The sequence below is a fragment of the Centruroides sculpturatus genome, unplaced genomic scaffold (genome assembly GCF_000671375.1).
Source record: "Centruroides sculpturatus isolate CEXI.00-Female unplaced genomic scaffold, Cexi_2.0 scaffold47, whole genome shotgun sequence".
Lineage (NCBI taxonomy): Eukaryota > Metazoa > Arthropoda > Arachnida > Scorpiones > Buthidae > Centruroides > Centruroides sculpturatus.
This window is the reverse complement of record NW_019384385.1, coordinates 1,200,785-1,221,171: the sequence shown is the minus strand read 5'-3', so window position 1 is coordinate 1,221,171 and position 20,387 is coordinate 1,200,785. Positions and strand designations below refer to the sequence as shown.

The window sequence follows — 20,387 nt, the reverse complement described above, 5'->3', positions numbered from 1 at the left end:
GCGTGCAATCAAACAAGTAGAAAATTTTAACCAATGAAATTGTAAAATTTTTGAAAATGCAAAGTACAAAATTATAGAGCACATGGGAAGGAAAGCATGAGGTTCAAATAAAGTGTAAAGTTTTGACAAAGATATACATTTATTTTGTAACATTTTCATCAATTGTAATGTCAACATGTTTTGGGTAACATTGTCTCTTAACAAATAGAAATTTTGATAACCTAATTTAGTTAGAAAAGTGTGTATGCTTAGGAAGAAATTAGATGATATTTTGAAAAATACTTAGAGAAATGGATGGCTGGAATTAATGGATAGATTAATAGTATATTCAATGGTTCAGTAATTGATGTAGTCATTAAAAAATAGATGGAATCAGGCATTCAATGGCATTTTTGAGTGAAATGTTAAGTGACCTCTTTAAAATAAGATAAAAAATGTTGTTTATCTTGAAATACTCTTTCCTGAGATAGAGAATGTTCTCTAATATGAGTGTATAATGTGAGTATCATCCAGTCATTCATATTGGCTATAAGGAAATTGAGACCAGTCAAAAGACAACTATCTGCTCATCTCTGGAAGATGAGAGAATCTTTGAGAGAAAAAGTTGTCCAGAATCACATTTTGGGAGAAGCGATGATCTCTGAGATATAAACAAATGTTTAGCCAATTGATGGCCAGCTTGTGCTGTAGACACTGTTTCTTGAAGATGAGAGATGATGACCAGAATATGGTCCCTGATCAGATTGTGACTTTGAGAAATATCTCAAGAAAACTGTCCCGTAAACTTAAACTGGGATTTTGGGTGCTTACAAAGTGCATTTGGCAGTTCATTTCTGTTTACAAGTGTAAACAAACACATAACTCAATTGTTATTTGACATTCCTTGAGTTTTAAACAATTTAACATGACAATTGAATATAAACTCCATCTTAACAGCTCTATATTCACTTATATATTTGTAAACATTTCTATTTGGCAACATTGAACAAGCTCAAAAGCTATTACATGGGAACTGAATTAAGTTGTTCTGAAGCAAAGTTTGAAAGTAATTGACTTCCAAAATCAGCCATTAAATCATGTCATTGCTTGAAACAGCACACTAAATAAACTCTAGATTTAAGCATAAATTTATCTCAGTTCCAGAGCTAAGAAGCTTTGCAGACATTGAAAACATCAAATGCAATTGTAATAGTAATAACTAATTATTTTAATGAGATATTCAATGATTATCATAAGATTGCATTGTATATTTTGATTTTTTTAAGATAAATGAGTAATCATGGTGCAGTTTTTATATGTAAATTATTGATGTTTATTGAAAATAATGATGTTATATTAGCATGATCTTCGTACAATGATCCGTTGACAAAATTCATTGAGATGACATAATGATGATTTGTGAATAATTTGAGTTTATAAAATTTTGTAATGTATTTTTAAAACGTGAAAATTGTTATTGGACTAATTAATATTTCTTTGTTATATGAACTTATATTATGCATTTTAGTAAAAAATTAAGCAATTGAGATATAATACATATCTCAAAGCCCAATGAGTTAAATTATAATCATCCAACAATCGCCTAAATATTGTGCCTGGCTTGGGGTCCGGTGCACTACCAATTGCACCACCCGACCCCAAGCCAGCCTTCACTTCCAGAAGTATTTAAATTTTCGAAATAACCTTCCATGGTTACTAATGGTGCTCACTGGAGACGATCCTACATCAACAGCCAATGAACATCTGGTAGCGCACTGCACAGCAAGCAGAGGCTGCGGGTTCAAGCCCCGCCCTGGGTCAGTTATTTTCTTCCAGAAGGTTCTAAATAATTTATTAAATTATTAAAATTATAATTATTAATTTAGTTGACATGGCACCTAATGCTTACCTCTAGTATCAAATTTATTTGTATTAATTATTTTGATTAGGCAATCGTTGGATGATTATCAGCAATTGAGATTTTATATCTGTAACATAAAAATTACTTTATATTATACTTTTTATTATCCAAAATATTCAATTTATATGAAGTAATTTGTCAAACTGATATATTTAGGAATATCTGTTAATTTTATTATTATTTATAAATAGAGCTTCTGAATATATGTATATGTTAAGACTTTTACTGAAGCATAATCTTATTGTAAAGATTTTTAATCTATGTGTTTGTTTTTTTTTTTAATATAGAATAAATCCTAAGTACTATCTTTGAGATGTTTTGAAGTTGTATTAAGAAGTTTTAGATTATGCCAGGATCCCATTCCACTGATGGAAATGTCAGATTCTTAGGTAACTATTTATTGATTTGGAAAATTATAATCTTATTTAATTCTATACTGGTGGGTAAGAACATATAATTTTAATAATAATGATTAATGTTTTTTTAATATATAAGAATGAATTAAAAATAATACATTGAATCATATTAGAGAAGAAAGTAAACAATTTAATATAAAATGTATCATTATAACTTAAAAGGAGTGACAAACATTTTAAAAAGATGAAATATTTAAAGTAATGTAAAATTTTTCAATCTTGCATTGTAATATACATGTATTTACAGATAATATTTTCAGCTACATGTATATTGTAATGTATATACAGATGTTAAATAATTTCAAAATGTTTTATAAATATCACATGACAAAAATTTATTCATCAGTTAATTAAATTAAACTTATTATTCATTTTTATTCATTTAATGAATAAAAATCATATTAGAATTACTGCTTATTAATTCATTAATCACAAAATTGAAATAAAACTGTTATAAAGAGCAAACTAATAAGGTAAACAACTAAAAAATTAATCAGGTAAAAATATTTTCATGAAATTAGCATATGTTACATATTACAAATAGATTAGAATATATAATGAGGCTTCAACAAGTTTTCATTTATTGACAACTCAGAGAATATTGAACTTTTTGAAAAAAGTCCCGAATTAAAACAATTATCCTAAGATGTCACTAAATGAAGTATTATGTTCTGGAAGAACTTTTTTAGTTGGCTTTGGAACTATTCTTGAATAGCATCTGAAATGTCTGTCTATAATTGAAATTTACAATTTTTCAATAATTTCTTCATGAATTCAAAAGGTTATCTTTGATGGTGCCAGCAACATGTAATTTGGCATTGTCTAGAGCAACATGATTTTCGATGTGAGTTTATTGGTATTTTTTGTTCTTGATTGTAGCACACAATCAATCTAGTATTGCATAATAGCAGTTGGTAATGATTATGATGTTAGATGGTGTGAAGTTTAACAGCCAAGTCCTTTATGGTCAAAAAACACTGTTATTTCATAATCTTGCTGGTAGACATAGCAAAACTTCTTTCAGTGAGATGATATTAGCATTGCTTTGGTTTGGATGCTAGATTTTGTCTCCTGCAACATTCTTAATAGGAAATTGTTACTTTCTCTCTTGTTGTATTCCAAATATATGAGAAATGACAATATTCTTTGAGATTTCTACTGGTTTCTGAGACATTTTGGGATTCAAATTCAAGGTCTAAATCTTGAATTTAATACAGTAGACCCCTATAAAACGGGTTCATATAATATGGATTTGTATATAATGGCAAAAAAATTGCGATTGTATTTGTATAAACACGCTAAAAGAGACTCCTATATAACAGTAAAACATCATTGCCGACTCGTGTTGCGATAGGATTGGTTGAATCTAGACCAATAGCAGATATTGCACAAATTGCTGAGTTTAAACAAGCAGCGGACCTACTAAAAACCATTTATTATTCAATGGCCATAAAAATTATATTTTTATTAATGATGTCTCCAAAGTTCAGCAAATTTTTTGCAGAAAAATAATTTATCGGAAACATGCACCCGCCGTTTGATGCTCCACTCCACGATGAAAACAAGCTTAAGCAATGGCGTTGTCAAACGGTGCACACTCGGTAAGTAATCCTACAATTTTTTGTTTATAGCATAGTTTATTTGGATTATTCCCAAAAAATTATACGTGTTTTGGAAATGTTGAGTCAAATCAGTCTAGAATCGATTAATTTTATAGAAGAAAACCTTTCAAACAGCTGTAGTCCGTAAACTGCATATGTGCTGGGCTGTGATTGGCTCGTGTATTTAAGGACTTGTACAACATGAATTTCATAAAACATGGAACGTATCTACCATGTTATAGGGGGTCTACTGTATATAGATGTATTCACTTTTGTGATGTGGCTTGGTGTTATTGACATGGATAGTCTCTCACTTCATGGTAAATTTGTAATGATGCAGAACTTGTTATAACATTACATATTATCACAGGACAGGATAGGATTCATAATAAATTACTAATATATAGCAATAAATTTCAGCAGGATGACATCCTTTTGTACATCAACAATAAGTCATTATTCAGTTTTTGATCAAACATCAGGAGCTGGAATGCACCTGATATTTTTGAAGCCATTACTACCACTCTATAAAACTTAAAAGACAGAATAAGTTCACACACTAATATTTACTGCATATTGTTGAAGGAGTGACTCAGTGTATTTTCTAGTTTGTTGATATAAGCACTTTTCTGTAAGCAATAGAGTGCTGTGAATGGAAACTTTTTGATGCCTCCATAAAAATACAATCAATTAATCTTTGAAAATTTTTTAAATTCACTTACAAGTTAACTTGTTATTGATTCAAAGGTCATTTGCTCTTGGATTGAGTTAATTTGAGAATGGTTATGTATGGATTTGGAAATGGAAAAGTATGATTTAAACTTAGGACCCTAGTCCTAACTTTAAATCATACTTCTGTAAATGAGTGTCTAATGGCATGTACAATATTTTAAAAACATATGTTTGTTTTGATAAATCATATTTCTTATGAAATCTTAACCCAATATTCAGGGAATATATTTTCTTTGTAAGTAAATTCTTTGAACTTTCTGAGATAGCAATTTATGGATAACTTTTAAAATTCTTAGAAAATTTTATATATACATGGAAAATCAGGAAATCTCAGTACTTTTTAATTTAATAGAATTTTGCATCCTAGTGAAATTTTTCAGTTTTGAAATAATAATCTATTTACTCAGCAGTCTTTGTTCAAAAGTAAAATAAATTTGGTAAATGTAATAATTGAAACCATTATATCATGATCATTGAAGGTTGTGTGCAGTGTCAAAGTTACATAACAGAATTTTTTCAATCAAAGCAATACAAATTTTCCTGGCAAAGGGATCTATTTTATTTATTTAATTAAATTTAAAGGAAAAGTCTGGTTAGACATTTGATTTCCACTTTTGATTAAATAAACAAAATAGTAATTTGTAAAAAAGTCTTCATGTTTCATGAAAATATGAGAACATTTTGAATATACAATAGTAATAATATAGTTTAATATCAATATTAAAATAATATTTTCTATAAATTTTGAGAAATACTGTAATTATATTTCTTCATAATTAAGTAGAAATAAATATAAACATTAGATGCCTGAAACAATTAGGAGTATTGCAATATCAGATTTATTTTATAGCAAAACCAGACCTATCAATCTGACATTAATATTTTAGAATCTACCTGTGATATTATTCATAAAACTTTCAAATAATCTTGTTTTTTTCATGCCAGGTGTACTACTGTTTTAGCAGTTGCAGAATGCCATATGTTCTACAAGAATTACTTTGTTGTGAGATTGCATCATAAACTTTGATAAACTATTTAAAGTTTAATACAGTAAGTTTTTTTGTTATTTGTCTGACTATGTGTTATACATAAAATAAATCATCATATCTGTTGCATTACTAAGCTGATATTGCAGTAATCCCTAATTGTTTTGTTTAGTATATTGAATAATAAATACTTTTGATTGTATGCATTATTACTTTTTTAAAATTAAAATAATTTGATTTCATTATTAATTCTATAATCAATCAGAAATTTAACTCATTATTTTCAGGCAATATTTTAAAATAATTAAATGACATAACTGCCTATCTTCAGGTCAAACTATATTGTCAAGATTAAGATTAATAATTAGAATTAATTTTGAAATTTAATTTAATAATTTAGAAAATTCTGGAAGGAATGATTGGTCTGGAGCAAGACTTTAATTTGGAACTTCTATTATGAGACACATTTTAGTTCCCAGATTTTTTTTCTAATCTTCGCACCTAAATGTTTAACAATTCAGATTATATTGATATAAGTATACAGGAAAATTGCATTATAATAATTGGTAACATTTCTGTTCATAGTCTTCCATGTTTCTCAGCTAAGTTAAAGTTGACTGAGAAGAAATCCATGGAGGATTGTGACAGTTGAATTTTCATATCTTTCAAAACATTTATAACAATCATGTTTCCATGTTTTTAAGAAATGTTATTGAGAACTCAACAAAATAAAATATTTTTCCAGAAAAGTTCTGAAATTTTTGGCAAATATTTTAAAATCTGAATTGCCATCCTCTAATTGACTATATTGATATCATATTTTTGAGATTTTCCAATACTTGTCTGAGCTTATTTTTTTTTTATTCAGTATTTTGGTATCTAATGATCATGGCTGTTGGTAAGTGAGATACTATGTTAATTGTTACATTCCATAAGAATTCAGATGCTTCAAAATTTATTTGTTACTTTTTAATGTATGTTGTCATTTAACACAAGTCAAGGCTAATTGTGTTTTTTCAGATTCTGTTGATACACTCTCAAAAGTCATTAAATGATATATTTATAAGTTCAAATTATTCAGAAATATCATGTTTAAATTTATCAGCTTGGACAAAATTAAATTATATTGTCATAGTCAAGTTCATTTTTCATATATATGATTTTCTTGTCCTTCCCCTCCTCCTTTTAGGAATTCTTTTTAAAAAATATTGTTTCAATATTGTTTACAGCATTTTTCCACTTTTCAATTTTATTCATACAAATAATGTTTTTCTGCAAAAACACTTGATTTGTTTTTAAAGAATAATTATACAGGAGAATTTTATGCAGATCTTTAAAATTGGGCATCCTTTTTAACCCTCTTTTTTGTTTGTTTGTTAATTACATGCACTTTTGCAGTTTATTAAATGCATTGTTCTTTAATAAAATTCTTTGATAGGAACTACTAGGATTATATTATTTTTAATTAGAAAATTTTCTCAGATTCTAAAATACAGTAATTGTTATAATTATATATAATCATCCCAAGAACCTGATCTATAAGCTTAACATGTTAACCTCTTCAGCTGAAAGCTGTGAACATTTCAGCATTTTGCTTTAGAAAATATGCACTTTTTGACTTTCTGGAAACCTTCATATGTTCAAATCTAGTATTACAAATACTGCATTTAACATTTGCATAATCTTGCACTTTTCTATAAATTTTTGAGACAGTTGTTTTTACATATTTTTCTATTACAAATTTGGTTTTGTATTTTTGTGCAAATTAGATTTTTTGTGTATAATTGAAGTAAGAAATACCAACAGTTTAAACTACTGTACAGTGAACAGATGATTAATATTTAAAACACTGCTTAAGACTGATAAAAATTGTCTGTTATTACTTGTATGTTCAGGCTGATATTGTGAAAAGACAGATTAAAGATGCCTAATTACCTGCAAATAATGATCACTGTGGGTAATAGATAACACATGATTATTTATTACAATGCAAAAATAACATGCTGTATATACAAAATCAATTAGATTTTAAATTTTGTGACTATCTTAAGATTTTTTTTTTACTTTACTTTACAGACAATAAACAACCATTATTCAACATAGATATTGTTTTATTTAGAGCTAAAAAAATCTTAATTGAAATTATAATTATTTATTATATAATTTTCTGGTGATTAAAAATTAACTGAAACTATCAATTTGAACATATTTATGTTCAAATTTGTAGTTTGAAAGAAAAAACATTCCAAAATTTTTACATTTGAAATATTTTTAATGAATTAAAATTGTATATAAAGTAGAACCTCCATTATCCGGATTTTCGATTATCCGGATTGTTCAAAATAAACAAAAATTTTACGAATTTGCTGATTTGCACTTGGCGAATTACGACACTGTTTATGTACGTGATGGAATATAAACTTTTTTTGTTTCAACAACGTCTCACCCAGCACAGTGGTCGTAAACTCTTAAATATATTTTACGTAGTAATAAAAATATAACTTGACATATGTATTTATAAATAATTTATATTCAAATTACATCATTTCTATGACCAAGGGCGGTGTAAGACATGGGCAACGTGGGCCACCACCTATGCCTCACAGTCCGAAGGGCCTCGCGTTTTGAAGGTTTATCCATTACTTAAAAACCGCAAACGCGACGAAAAAATTTTACTCGTCATAAAACGATAAATAGTTTGTCAAATTTTTATTCATAAAAATGCAGTTTCAACTGCTTTTTATTTTATAAAATCCATCTTCTTGCGCCACCAGAGGGCCTTTTAAACAATAGGTAGTGTGTTAGCGTTGGTCAGTAGTAGTCCAAATTCAATACGAACGTTTGTTTCTTGAAAATTTGATCACGATTTAAATACAGTATTTATTTTTAATATTACCGATATGTTATCAAAAAGAAAACATGTTATATTATCATTAAAAGACAAATTAAAGTATCTGTTTCGATTATCCGGATTTTTCCTTATCCGGATTACCTTCATCCCCAATTAGTCCGGATAATCGAGGTTCTACTGTATTTAGGAATACCCATAATAGAAAAGACTATAAAAACTAAAAATATTACTTTGCTTTCATTACCAATTGATATTTGATTTTAATGCAAGATTTATATGTCTAATAGGCTTTTTAGTTAATGTCCTTTTTAGTTAATGCCTTTTTAAGTTATGTCCTGCATATTTACTATATTCAGAATACTTATGCCAATAAAATATATTATGATGATGATGATGATGGTAATGATAATTAAGTATAAGATTTTTAAAGCAAGATTAAATGAACAGCTTCATCAATAGTGCTTAAGAACAAGAGAATAAAATTGTCAATTTTTTTTTTAACTATAACTGTTATCAGAGAATAATAATATTTTAAATTTATTGAAGTGAAAAAAATTTCACAAGTAATTATTTAAAACCAGTTCAAAAAGAAGTCATTCATTTTGACATACAAATAAAATTTTAATGATGTACAAAACCAGATAAAAAAATGGAATACAAGAAAAAGTAAATTACATTCTGTGCAGATACATTTCTTGTGGCAAAAAAACTTATTGGAATACCAAAACAACTAGAAATAAAAAAAAATCAGGTATGTAATTGATCTTAAACCATGAATTGTTTCATGCAAATAAAATATGTTCAAATTTTTTTTCTTCCATTGTTCAGTAAGTGGAGCAAAAAAAATAATCATTTATTTTAGAGTTTTGTGGGACATAGAGAATTTATGTCCCACAAAATCTGCCCAGTAGGTCAAGTCCAATGCAGTTGTTACCATGCAAAGCTTCTGGATATATGTTCTCATGTTGTACATAAGTGTTTTGGTCAATATTAATACACTTGATTCAGCCTTGTATTGCTATTCAAAATGTGTTTCTTTGATATTGTGATTGTTCCAAAGAACTAGCAAATCAATGAAATCTTTAAGTTTTGCATTAAACATTACTTCCAACACAAACTATGCCTGTTGCATCAAACTGATAAACATTATGATGAGTTATCTAATTTTGACTTCATAGAGAAAATATAGTAAGGGAAACAAACCTTAATAATAATGTACTAAACAAATAAATAAAATACTTTCTTACTGGACTACACTATATAAATAAAATCAAAACCTTTAAATAATCCAGCAAATCGTTTTAATATCTTAAAAACGCTTTCGAACGCTTTAAGCGATCTTCCTCAGTTATCATTTTTAATCGAATGAAGAATTCGAAATTACGTAAAACAAAATTCAAAAAGCAGTTAAATAAATGTACGTTAACATTTACCAAGTTTAAACAATTGCAAAAATTATACAAGTTAATTAAATCGAAACAAGAAATAAAATAAAATAAAATATATACATTCAGTAAAAATTATCTTAATTATTCTTCCCGCTTACATAAACTACGTCAACTCATCATAGAAGGATTTCCATGCCGATGGCAATCCGTCAGCATCCCTATGATTAATACAGTTTGTGTGCAACTGCGCCTTGTGAATTTCTAGTTTTTCCAGATGTTTTATGGCCTGCCTGGATCTTGTAGCTTTAATGATCGACGCCCGATCCCAAAAGACCTCGATATTCTGTTGCTTGGCAAAGGCAGCAAGCGCCATAGAGTCTACGTTTTTATTTACTGAGTGCCTATGTTCAGCAATTCTTTTCTTTAAGTTTTTGATTTTATTTGTACTAAACAAATAAATAAGTCCTCTTAGTGTCCTTAGTTATTTATTTGGTAAATATAATTAGGTAGAAAATATTTCTAGGAAGTTTTTACCTATTAAATTGCAAAAAAAATAAAAACAAGATTCATTAAGGATGCATTGAAGACAATAAGAGATTGTTGCATTAAGCAGTAAGATAACTCATTAAGTAACACTCATCAAATAAACCATTACCAGTTCACAACCAAACAGAAAAATTCTTTCTACGAACATTTTCATCTATATGTAATAGACATCCTCAGGTATTGACAATATCGAACTAACGGCTAGTAGAATAGAATGTTTTTGAAAGTTCCGTTTAACTACGTAATTCGAATACGTTGCATTAAAATTGAAAATATGTAAAATATTTAAAACATATCCAAATAAATAATTGATTTCACGTAGATCATGACGTAAATATCCTCCGTAATTTAAAATATCTTTGTGCGTTTCAATCATTGGGATCTAATCCAAATATGGCGTGCCATGCTGCGGAAAGCGTATTGGTTTCTTTGAAATTAATACCGCCCCCTTTTTTAATTGCCTTATATATCTCCAGCGATTTGAGGTACTTGAGTTGTATTTTATTCGATACTTTGTGTAGCAATTTAGCGTTTTGTAGATCAACATGAACATCCTCATTATTTGCATATGTTGCTAGTGCTGTCATGGTCAGCTTTTTTCTTATCGAGTATTCATGTTCTTTCATCCTCATGGCAAGACCTCTTGCAGTTGCTCCAATGTATGTTAAAGCATGATTAACCTGGTGATCTTGAAGGGGAACCGCATAAACCCCTGGAGAGTTAGAATCTTCTATACAGTTTTTGTCATTTTTGATAAGAGAGAAGACTGTAGGAGAGTGTCGATATGCTAGGTGTATTTTAGTAGTTCTTGCAATCTCTCTATATATATATTAGAAAATGTTTTGTTGTATGTGATAACCCTCATCTGTTCGTCTTGTGGCATATTCCTCTCCCTCCTATTTGTGTATTGGTTTATGAGATGCTTGACCAAAGAGGACGGGTATCCATGTTGCATTGCAAGGGCCTTGATCCTCGACAATTCGTTTACTTTTTCATTTTGCTTCGAACAATGTGTGTGTACCCTTTTTACCAAAGCTCGAAAAGCAGAGACTTTGTAAGAGTAAGGGTCATGTGAGCGGTTATGTATAAATAGAGATGTATATGACTCCTTACAGAACAGACAGGTGGAAAGATGACCTTGCTCCATTTTGATCGCAATATCCAAAAAATGTACCGTTGTCTGACTCTTCTGTTCAACTTTCAACGACAGGCCATAGGGGTTATCGTTAAAATAGTTAAGTACCATATTACCCAAATTTCAAGAGGACATAGCATTGTATGTCAGGTACATTGATGACATACTCATCGTATGGAGATATATAAGGCAATTAAAAAAGGGGGCGGTATTAATTTCAAAGAAACCAATACGCTTTCTGCAGCATGGCACGCCATATTTGGATTAGATCCCAATGATTGAAACGCGCATCAAAGATATTTTAAATTATGGAGGATATTTACGTCATGATCTACGTGAAATCAATTATTTATTTGGATATGTTTTAAATATTTTACGTATTTTCAATTTTAACGCAACATATTCAAATTACGTAGTTAAACGGAACTTTCAAAAACATTCTATTCTACTAGCCGTTAGTTTGATATCGTCAATACCTGAGGATGTCTATTACATATAGATGAAAACGTTCGTAGAAAGAATTTTTCTGTTTGGTTGTGAACTGGTAATGGTTTATTTGGTGAGTGTTATATAATTAAGTATCCAGTTTTTTGAAATACAGTAACTCATTAAGCACTGATAATNGCAATCAATCTATATATATATTAGAAAATGTTTTGTTGTATGTGATAACCCTCATCTGTTCGTCTTGTGGCATATTCCTCTCCCTCCTATTTGTGTATTGGTTTATGAGATGCTTGACCAAAGAGGACGGGTATCCATGTTGCATTGCAAGGGCCTTGATCCTCGACAATTCGTTTACTTTTTCATTTTGCTTCGAACAATGTGTGTGTACCCTTTTTACCAAAGCTCGAAAAGCAGAGACTTTGTAAGAGTAAGGGTCATGTGAGCGGTTATGTATAAATAGAGATGTATATGACTCCTTACAGAACAGACAGGTGGAAAGATGACCTTGCTCCATTTTGATCGCAATATCCAAAAAATGTACCGTTGTCTGACTCTTCTGTTCAACTTTCAACGACAGGCCATAGGGGTTATCGTTAAAATAGTTAAGTACCATATTACCCAAATTTCAAGAGGACATAGCATTGATAGAGCTACATAGGACATAGGACATAGCATGACATACTCATCGTATGGAGATATATAAGGCAATTAAAAAAGGGGGCGGTATTAATTTCAAAGAAACCAATACGCTTTCTGCAGCATGGCACGCCATATTTGGATTAGATCCCAATGATTGAAACGCGCATCAAAGATATTTTAAATTATGGAGGATATTTACGTCATGATCTACGTGAAATCAATTATTTATTTGGATATGTTTTAAATATTTTACGTATTTTCAATTTTAACGCAACATATTCAAATTACGTAGTTAAACGGAACTTTCAAAAACATTCTATTCTACTAGCCGTTAGTTTGATATCGTCAATACCTGAGGATGTCTATTACATATAGATGAAAACGTTCGTAGAAAGAATTTTTCTGTTTGGTTGTGAACTGGTAATGGTTTATTTGGTGAGTGTTATATAATTAAGTATCCAGTTTTTTGAAATACAGTAACTCATTAAGCACTGATAATTCAAAATTGGCCATTTGTGAACTTATATCCCTCTTGCACTGTTCTCTTCATATATATCATGATAAAAGACAGTTAAAATGAAATTATTCCTTTATTTTGACACAAGATACAGTATTCCATTTTTTTTGATCCATGAGTTGAATGATGAATATCTCAAAAGAAGAAAAATATAGTTTGTAAAACAAATTTTGTAAGTTTTATTAAGATTATACACACAAAATACATTTGTTTTGTATTTTAAATGTTTATTCAAATGCAAATAAATATTAAGTACGGAATATAACTCAAGTCTTTTTTGTAATCCATTTTTATGATCTGATAATGATACAGTATTTACAATACAGGTAGCCCTCGGTTTATGCCAATTCACAATAATTTCACTGTGCAATTTGCCATTTCGCTGTGTAATTCCCCGATTTTCCCTATGCTGAATTTGACTAGATTTTGTCCAGATTTGATCAATCCTAGCGAGACACGAGTCCACTATGACACCACATGGCATGACAGAATTGTGGTTTGTTGGGATTGGTCAGATCTAGACCAATATTGTTACATCGTTAGTGAAAGGGGGTGAAGCCCGTGCTACTCGGCGGTATTGCACGGGAGGAAGAACAAAGGGAAAGGATGAGGAGAGAGTAGGAGGTAAGGGGAAGTGTAAAGTAGATAGGAAAGTTGGTGAAGGGAGTCATGAGCGCCTGGCGCCGCAATTATTTAAAATAAAACAGACATACAAAAGACGTAAATACATAAGATTACAGAGCGTACATAGTTGATGAACATGCCGAACAGGCCGCTGGCGCTAGTAGAGAAAGAGCCTAGTGCTGAGAGTCGGTTACTGTTGAGGATGTTTGCCCGCTGGAAAATTGGCGGGTTGTCCACAACCCTTGCAGCTGGGGGATGCTCCCCGCAAAGTTCTTAAAGTCCGCAAAGAGTCTTTTATTCTCGATAAAGTCCTGAAGATGGCAGGGCCAGTAGAGACCCTCGGTGAGGGCCGTGTCCCTGAGAGGTTTCCTGTGGACTGCTAGGTCGCTGCAGACGAAGATAAGATGGAAGGGATCATCATCCTCCCCCATCCCACAACCACAGAGCCCGTCGCTCTTACCCAGGAACCTCCGCAGGTAAGAGCCAAAGTTCCCATGGGCCGACAGCAGCTGGGTGAGGGAGTGATCCGTGGAAAAATGCTGGTTCTTTATCCTGTTCTCGATGTTGGGGATGAAGTTATGGGTCACTCTCCCAGTTTTGCTGGTGTCCCATTCCTTCTGCCAAAGCCTGATGAGTGCCTTGTGGATGGCCGACCAGACGTGAGAGACGGGAATTGCAGCATAACTGTGGCTGTTGGCAATCCGGTTAGCCTTCCTGGCGACCAGGTCGGCCCGGTCATTCCCTGGCACCCCTGAGTGCCCCCGAACCCAGAAGAAATTCAGGGCCGAGCACCTGTTAATGTCACTGATTAGTTGCAGGCTTTCTTCCACAATGGGCAATTTTCTGTTTTCTTTCTTAAGTTGATGTAGGGCAGTCCGACTGTCACTAATAATGTTGATGGCCACCTTCTTGAACTTGTCCGTATTATCCTTGATAAACCGAAGGGCGCGGAGGATCGCATATGACTCCGCCTGCGCAATGGAGCAATGAGGCTTTAAGCTATAAGCTGCCTGCCAGTGCAGCACCCTTTGGGGGTCCGCCAGGACCACCGAAGCCCCCACTTCAGTGTTGGTCTTTGAGCCGTCGGTATAAAAGTTAATCCCGTGTTTCGGGGTGACGGGTTCGATATAAAAGTTGCTCTTAATGGAGCAGGCAGGGTGCGGGTCCTTAGGACTATTGTTCCGGTCAATCCCGTTCGTGATAATCTCCTCCATGATGTGTTCGATAGAATCAGGTAACTTCAATTTTGTGAAGATGTTCTGCACCTGGGTGGGCATGGTCCCGCCCCTTTCCAGTAGCAGGAGAGACTTCTTGATAAACTTTCCTAGGGCCACAAGGTGGACCGGCAGGAGCCCTGCAATGGCCGGTAAGGCATCGGTGGAGGTGGTCCGATATGCCTTTGTAATAGCAATCAGGGCAGCCCTTTGGGCAGAGAGAAGTTTCTGCCTATGGTGCACTTTGAGGGTGGTGTACCCCCATTCCTCGGCCCCATACGTGAGAATGGGTTCGACCACTGCTTTATATATAAGGGTACAGTTCCTGGGGCTTAACCCCCAGGTGTTCCGAGCGATGCTGCAAAGGGAGTTATTAGCTTTGATGGCTTTATTGTACACCTGGTGAATATGATCGGTCCAGGTAAGCTTGGGGTCCAAAGTGAGCCCCAAGTACTGAAGCTTATCCTCGCACTTAATCCTGCTGCCCCCAATCCTGATGGTAGGCTTTTTCTTTAGGATGTTATCCTTCGGGAAAACCATGCACCTACTTTTTTCATGGTTAATAATCAGCTTATTGCTTGTGCTCCAGCTCTCAACCCTTTCCAGGAACTTGTTGGTGTACCCCTGAAGCACCTCCTGATTTTGGTGGGAAAGAAGCACGACGGTGTCGTCCGCATATCCTTGGATATACGGGCTCCCCTCCGTCTGAGAACTAACGTTGAGGTTGAGGAGGCTGTTATAGAGGATCGTCCAGAGGAGCGGCCCCGATTTGGAGCCTTGCGGGCAGCCCCGGTTGATGGGGGTGCAGTAAAGAGTGTGCCCCTGATTGGTGGCCCATGCATACCTATCAGAGAGGTAGCTCTGAACGAGATTGAAAAGGTTTTGTGGGCAGCTGTCCTTACCCAGCTTGTAGAGAATAGCGGGCCACCAGGCATGATTGAAGGCCCCTTTGTAGTCGATGGACACCATAAGGGTGTGCTTCCCCCTCTGTTTGGCCGTCCGAACGTAATCGAGGACCTTCCCCACTGCGTGGTGGGTCGACCTGTGTTTCCTAAACCCGAATTGGGCCTCATGGAGCCCGTTGCGGGATTCCAGATGAGAAAGAATCCTATTTCCCATTAGAGAATCAAGGACCTTGCCAATGACGGAGAGAAGGGAGATGGGACGGAAATCGGAGACTTCAGCCGGAGTATTATCTTTCTTCTTTGGAATAAGCCTGACGACCGCCTCCTTCCAGTCCCTGGGGAAGTACCCCTGGTTGAAGCAGGAGTTAAAGAGAACCAGAAAGGTCGTAGGAATTGCCTGATAGGCATGCTGGGCCATCTTCCAGTTGATGGCATCCCCTCCCGGGGCTTTCCTTTTCTTGATTTGTTGGAATTCCTTCTTGATTTCCTGGGGGGTAAAGGGGGGGTCCATAATGTTATTCTGATAGTGCTTCCCGTATTCCCTGATATGGTGTTGCTCCTCACTGTCCTCTGCTGGGTCATCCTGCGGGAACAGCTCGTCGAAAATAGCCCTATAAGTGTCCTGCGGATTGGTGGTGTACCCGTTGGGAGTACTGATGGTCTCTGGTATGCCCAGGGTCTTCCGCTTCTTGAAAACCGCATAAAACGGGATGTCCCAAGGGCTCTTATTACTGACCTCTGTACACAGCTTCTTCCACGATGTAGTCCTGGCCCTATTTATCATCGTCTTATACTCCCTAAAGAGGGTGAGATAGCTCTCCTTATGGGCTTGCCTAGAAACGGGATCCATACTCCGCAGGTATTTTTTTCTAGCTTTCCAGACCCTTTTACGTTTATCAGAGAGCTGTTGATTCCACCACGGGGCCGAGGGCCGCTTTGGCTTGACCCTGGTAGAAAGGAAGAAGGCCTGTTTGATTGTCTCTTGTAGGTGCAGAACCGCTTGGTCAATCTTCCAGGTGGAGTCCAAGTTGCGCAGGCAACTCGGGTCCCACTGACGTTTAACCAGCTCCTCAAAGCTGGCCCAGTCCGTTTGGTTAACAATTATCAGGTTCTTCCTACACTGATGGTATTCAACCGTAGTGAGGATGTAGGCGTGGTCACTCGTAGAAGTGTAGTCCATGGTGTAACAGTTGGTATTCAGACGGGCCAGAGTGTCGTTGCCGAGGCAGAGATCCACCCAGCTCTTCCCATGACTGTTGGAGAAGGTGGGCAGGCTACTGGAGTTAAGGGAAACAAGTCCCAAATCGGACATGAGGCCCATGACCTCCCGACCCCTCGGGTCCTCTGAGGGACTATACCAAATGGGCGACTTTGCGTTGAAGTCCCCACACACTAACTTGGGGCCCGGGGGGAGCCCCTGGTAAATCCCCTTGATCTCCTGAAGCAGGGGGGCAATGTCCTCTGAAGGTGGACAGTAGACGTTGATAATGTAAAGACATGTGGCGCTGAGGTCCACACTGATGGTAGTGATGTGAGGGGTGCAACCTTGGGCGATAACCTGGCAGTTGATATTCTTGTTGTAAATAATAAAGCCCGTTAGAATAGTACCCTCATGACCGCTGCCCGTGAGGGTATGCCCCCTACCAAGCAGAGCCACCTTCCCGTTGCGGGTATACGGTTCCTGGAACGCCAGAATGTCGATGTCGTGGTCCGCCGCCGTTTGGACAGTCGCCGAGGCCGCCACTTTACATTTCTGCAAGTTAATTTGCAGAATGTTCAGTCGGTCCTTGTAAAACTTATGGTTGTCATCGAACGTGAGAGCAAGACGGGGGCCGTTTACAGAGGAAGAAACCACCTTAGACATATTGTGTCTTACTTATCTGTAGCAGTTTTTGCTGTTTCAGTCTTGGACAGCCCTTGTCAAAAGCGTTATGGTCAATGTTTATTTTTTTCTGATCCGGGGCCTCTTTGTTGTGTAGATGACAGTTTATGCACTTCGGGTCCTTGATCAGGTGATCTAGACCAATAGAGAACGTTCCACAAACCATTAAATTTGAATGAGCTGCAGACACGACATACAGCTACAGAAGAATGATGAAGAAGAAACTCCAAGAGTTATGAAAACAGCCGATCTAAAGTATATTTTTTCAACCATGGAAAGTTTGATGGATGAACTTTGTGAGTTAGGTAATGATTGGGAACAAAGTGCAAATGTAAAAAGGAGCATCATTGCATCCATTCGACCATATTCCGAAATTCTTAATGAAAGAAAACAAGAATGTAAACAATTAAAGATGGATACTTTTTAATAAAAACATCTCACTTTATTTTATGATAAAATACATTTTAAAAATTAAATTTGTATGTATTTTGTATTATACTGTATTAATAAACAAAGTTATTTGCTTATTTTTCACTTATGTAGGACCTAACTCTATACCTCACTGTAAATATGGGTTCATTTTATGCTGATTTGATTTGCTTCAGCTTTTGTAGGAACGGAACTGCGGCATAAACCGAGAGCTACCTGTACTCATTAATGCTGATTGAATATTCATATTTGATATTTGGCCAAATCATTTTTGAATCAAATTCTTTTAATGTTAATGATACAAAAAAAAAAGAATATGTGAAACTTTATCCTTTCCAGGAAATATTACCATCATGCAGTCATCATAAAATATTTAACTAAATCATATTTTTATACTTATTATTTATAATATAAATTTGTATTTTTATATACAGTAAATAGAACATTTTCTTAAAATATTCAATAATATGGCTTCTATAAGAATAGTTTTTCTCCTAAATCCTCCAAATTGATAGATTACTAAATTAAATATTTTACAATTTGTTTTAAAATTGTAAAACATTTTATGTATGTAAAAAATTCATTTTAGCAGATTTATAACAAGTTTTAAAAATAATGAAATTATAATTAAATAGAGATTTAATCTAATTATTTTTCAAAATTTATGAATATTCCAAAATTTTAATGATTGTATATGTTTATTTAGGACTGAATTGGAATATAAGAAATATAAGTGGTGCTACAATACAATGGTTATGGATAACTCATAAAATGAAAGTAAAATTACACTCTTTAACAGTTGGTGTAACATTTCAGTAACACTTGAATTTTGGCCAACTGATAATGTGTCTCAAAAACCTGCAGTCACTTAATCTCTGCAACATTCTGTTCATCAAAGTATTTGTTAATATAATTGGCTCTGCTGTTAAGCAACAACATGAAGTTTAGTACAGCTGTGGGCTGCTGTCCTTGCTCATGGCCTTATCTTTTTACACTGTCCTACATATCAGCAAAGAAGAAAAGCAAAATGGAAGAACGAGAGAAACCTGTCTCTTTGTTAGTTAATAATTCAGAACAAGTTTTACTTTCCTCCTCTCAAGCAGAATCTACAGCAAATAATCAGGCACCTGAAAATGCTGAAACTCTCAAATCTCCTAACATGAGCACTGACAGTGGATTTGAAGGTGAAAATAATAGGCCATTGCTACTTCAAACAAACCTGCCATCACCTGCAGATGATGCTATTATTAGTTCTTGGAGACATGATGTTTTTCAATCTGGTGAGTTAGAATTTGATGTTACGGAACTTGGAAGCCCAAAATCACCAAAAAAGTCTACAGAGGATTCAGATTTTAATGAATCTCCATTTGATAAGAAATCTGTACCTAGTGTAGGTGATGTACAATCAGAGAGTGATAATGATGATTCAGAACATCACTGTTTATTTCATAATGCAACTCCTATATGGTGTAATGGTGAAATATCTGGTTGGAAAGAGAATTACGTTAGTGATTGCCAAAGCACATCTGTTAATGGAATACATCTTATTAAGGAATTACCTGATGATGATGATGATGATGACGACGACGATGTTTTCTAGCTTTCCAGACCCTTTTACGTTTATCAGAGAGCTGTTGATTCCACCACGGGGCCGAGGGCCGCTTTGGCTTGACCCTGGTAGAAAGGAAGAAGGCCTGTTTGATTGTCTCTTGTAGGTGCAGAACCGCTTGGTCAATCTTCCAGGTGGAGTCCAAGTTGTGCAGGCAACTCGGGTCCCACTGACGTTTAACCAGCTCCTCAAAGCTGGCCCAGTCCGTTTGGTTAACAATTATCAGGTTCTTCCTACACTGATGGTATTCAACCGTAGTGAGGATGTAGGCGTGGTCACTCGTAGAAGTGTAGTCCATGGTGTAACAGTTGGTATTCAGACGGGCCAGAGTGTCGTTGCCGAGGCAGAGATCCACCCAGCTCTTCCCATGACTGTTGGAGAAGGTGGGCAGGCTACTGGAGTTAAGGGAAACAAGTCCCAAATCGGACATGAGGCCCATGACCTCCCGACCCCTCGGGTCCTCAGAGGGACTATACCAAATGGGCGACTTTGCGTTGAAGTCCCCACACACTAACTTGGGGCCCAGGGGGAGCCCCTGGTAAATCCCCTTGATCTCCTGAAGCAGG

The 20,387-nt window shown here is 34.6% G+C and overlaps 1 protein-coding gene across 2 annotated transcripts in view; it reads left to right on the top strand.

Moving 5' to 3' along the window:
- The first annotated feature begins 2,165 nt into the window (after positions 1 to 2,165).
- Positions 2,166 to 20,387, top strand: part of LOC111618058 — a 53,478-nt gene continuing 35,256 nt past the window's right edge. Inside the window, exons 1-3 of one of the 2 annotated variants that reach the window (XM_023359486.1) lie at positions 2,184 to 2,289; positions 5,595 to 5,699; positions 18,919 to 19,788. In XM_023359486.1, the coding sequence (XP_023215254.1) occupies positions 19,150 to 19,788 (639 nt within the window). In that variant the 5' untranslated portion in view covers positions 2,184 to 2,289; positions 5,595 to 5,699; positions 18,919 to 19,149. Of the gene's footprint in view, positions 2,290 to 5,594; positions 5,700 to 18,918; positions 19,789 to 20,387 lie in introns of both variants that reach the window. The other variant, XM_023359487.1, reaches the window with a different exon arrangement.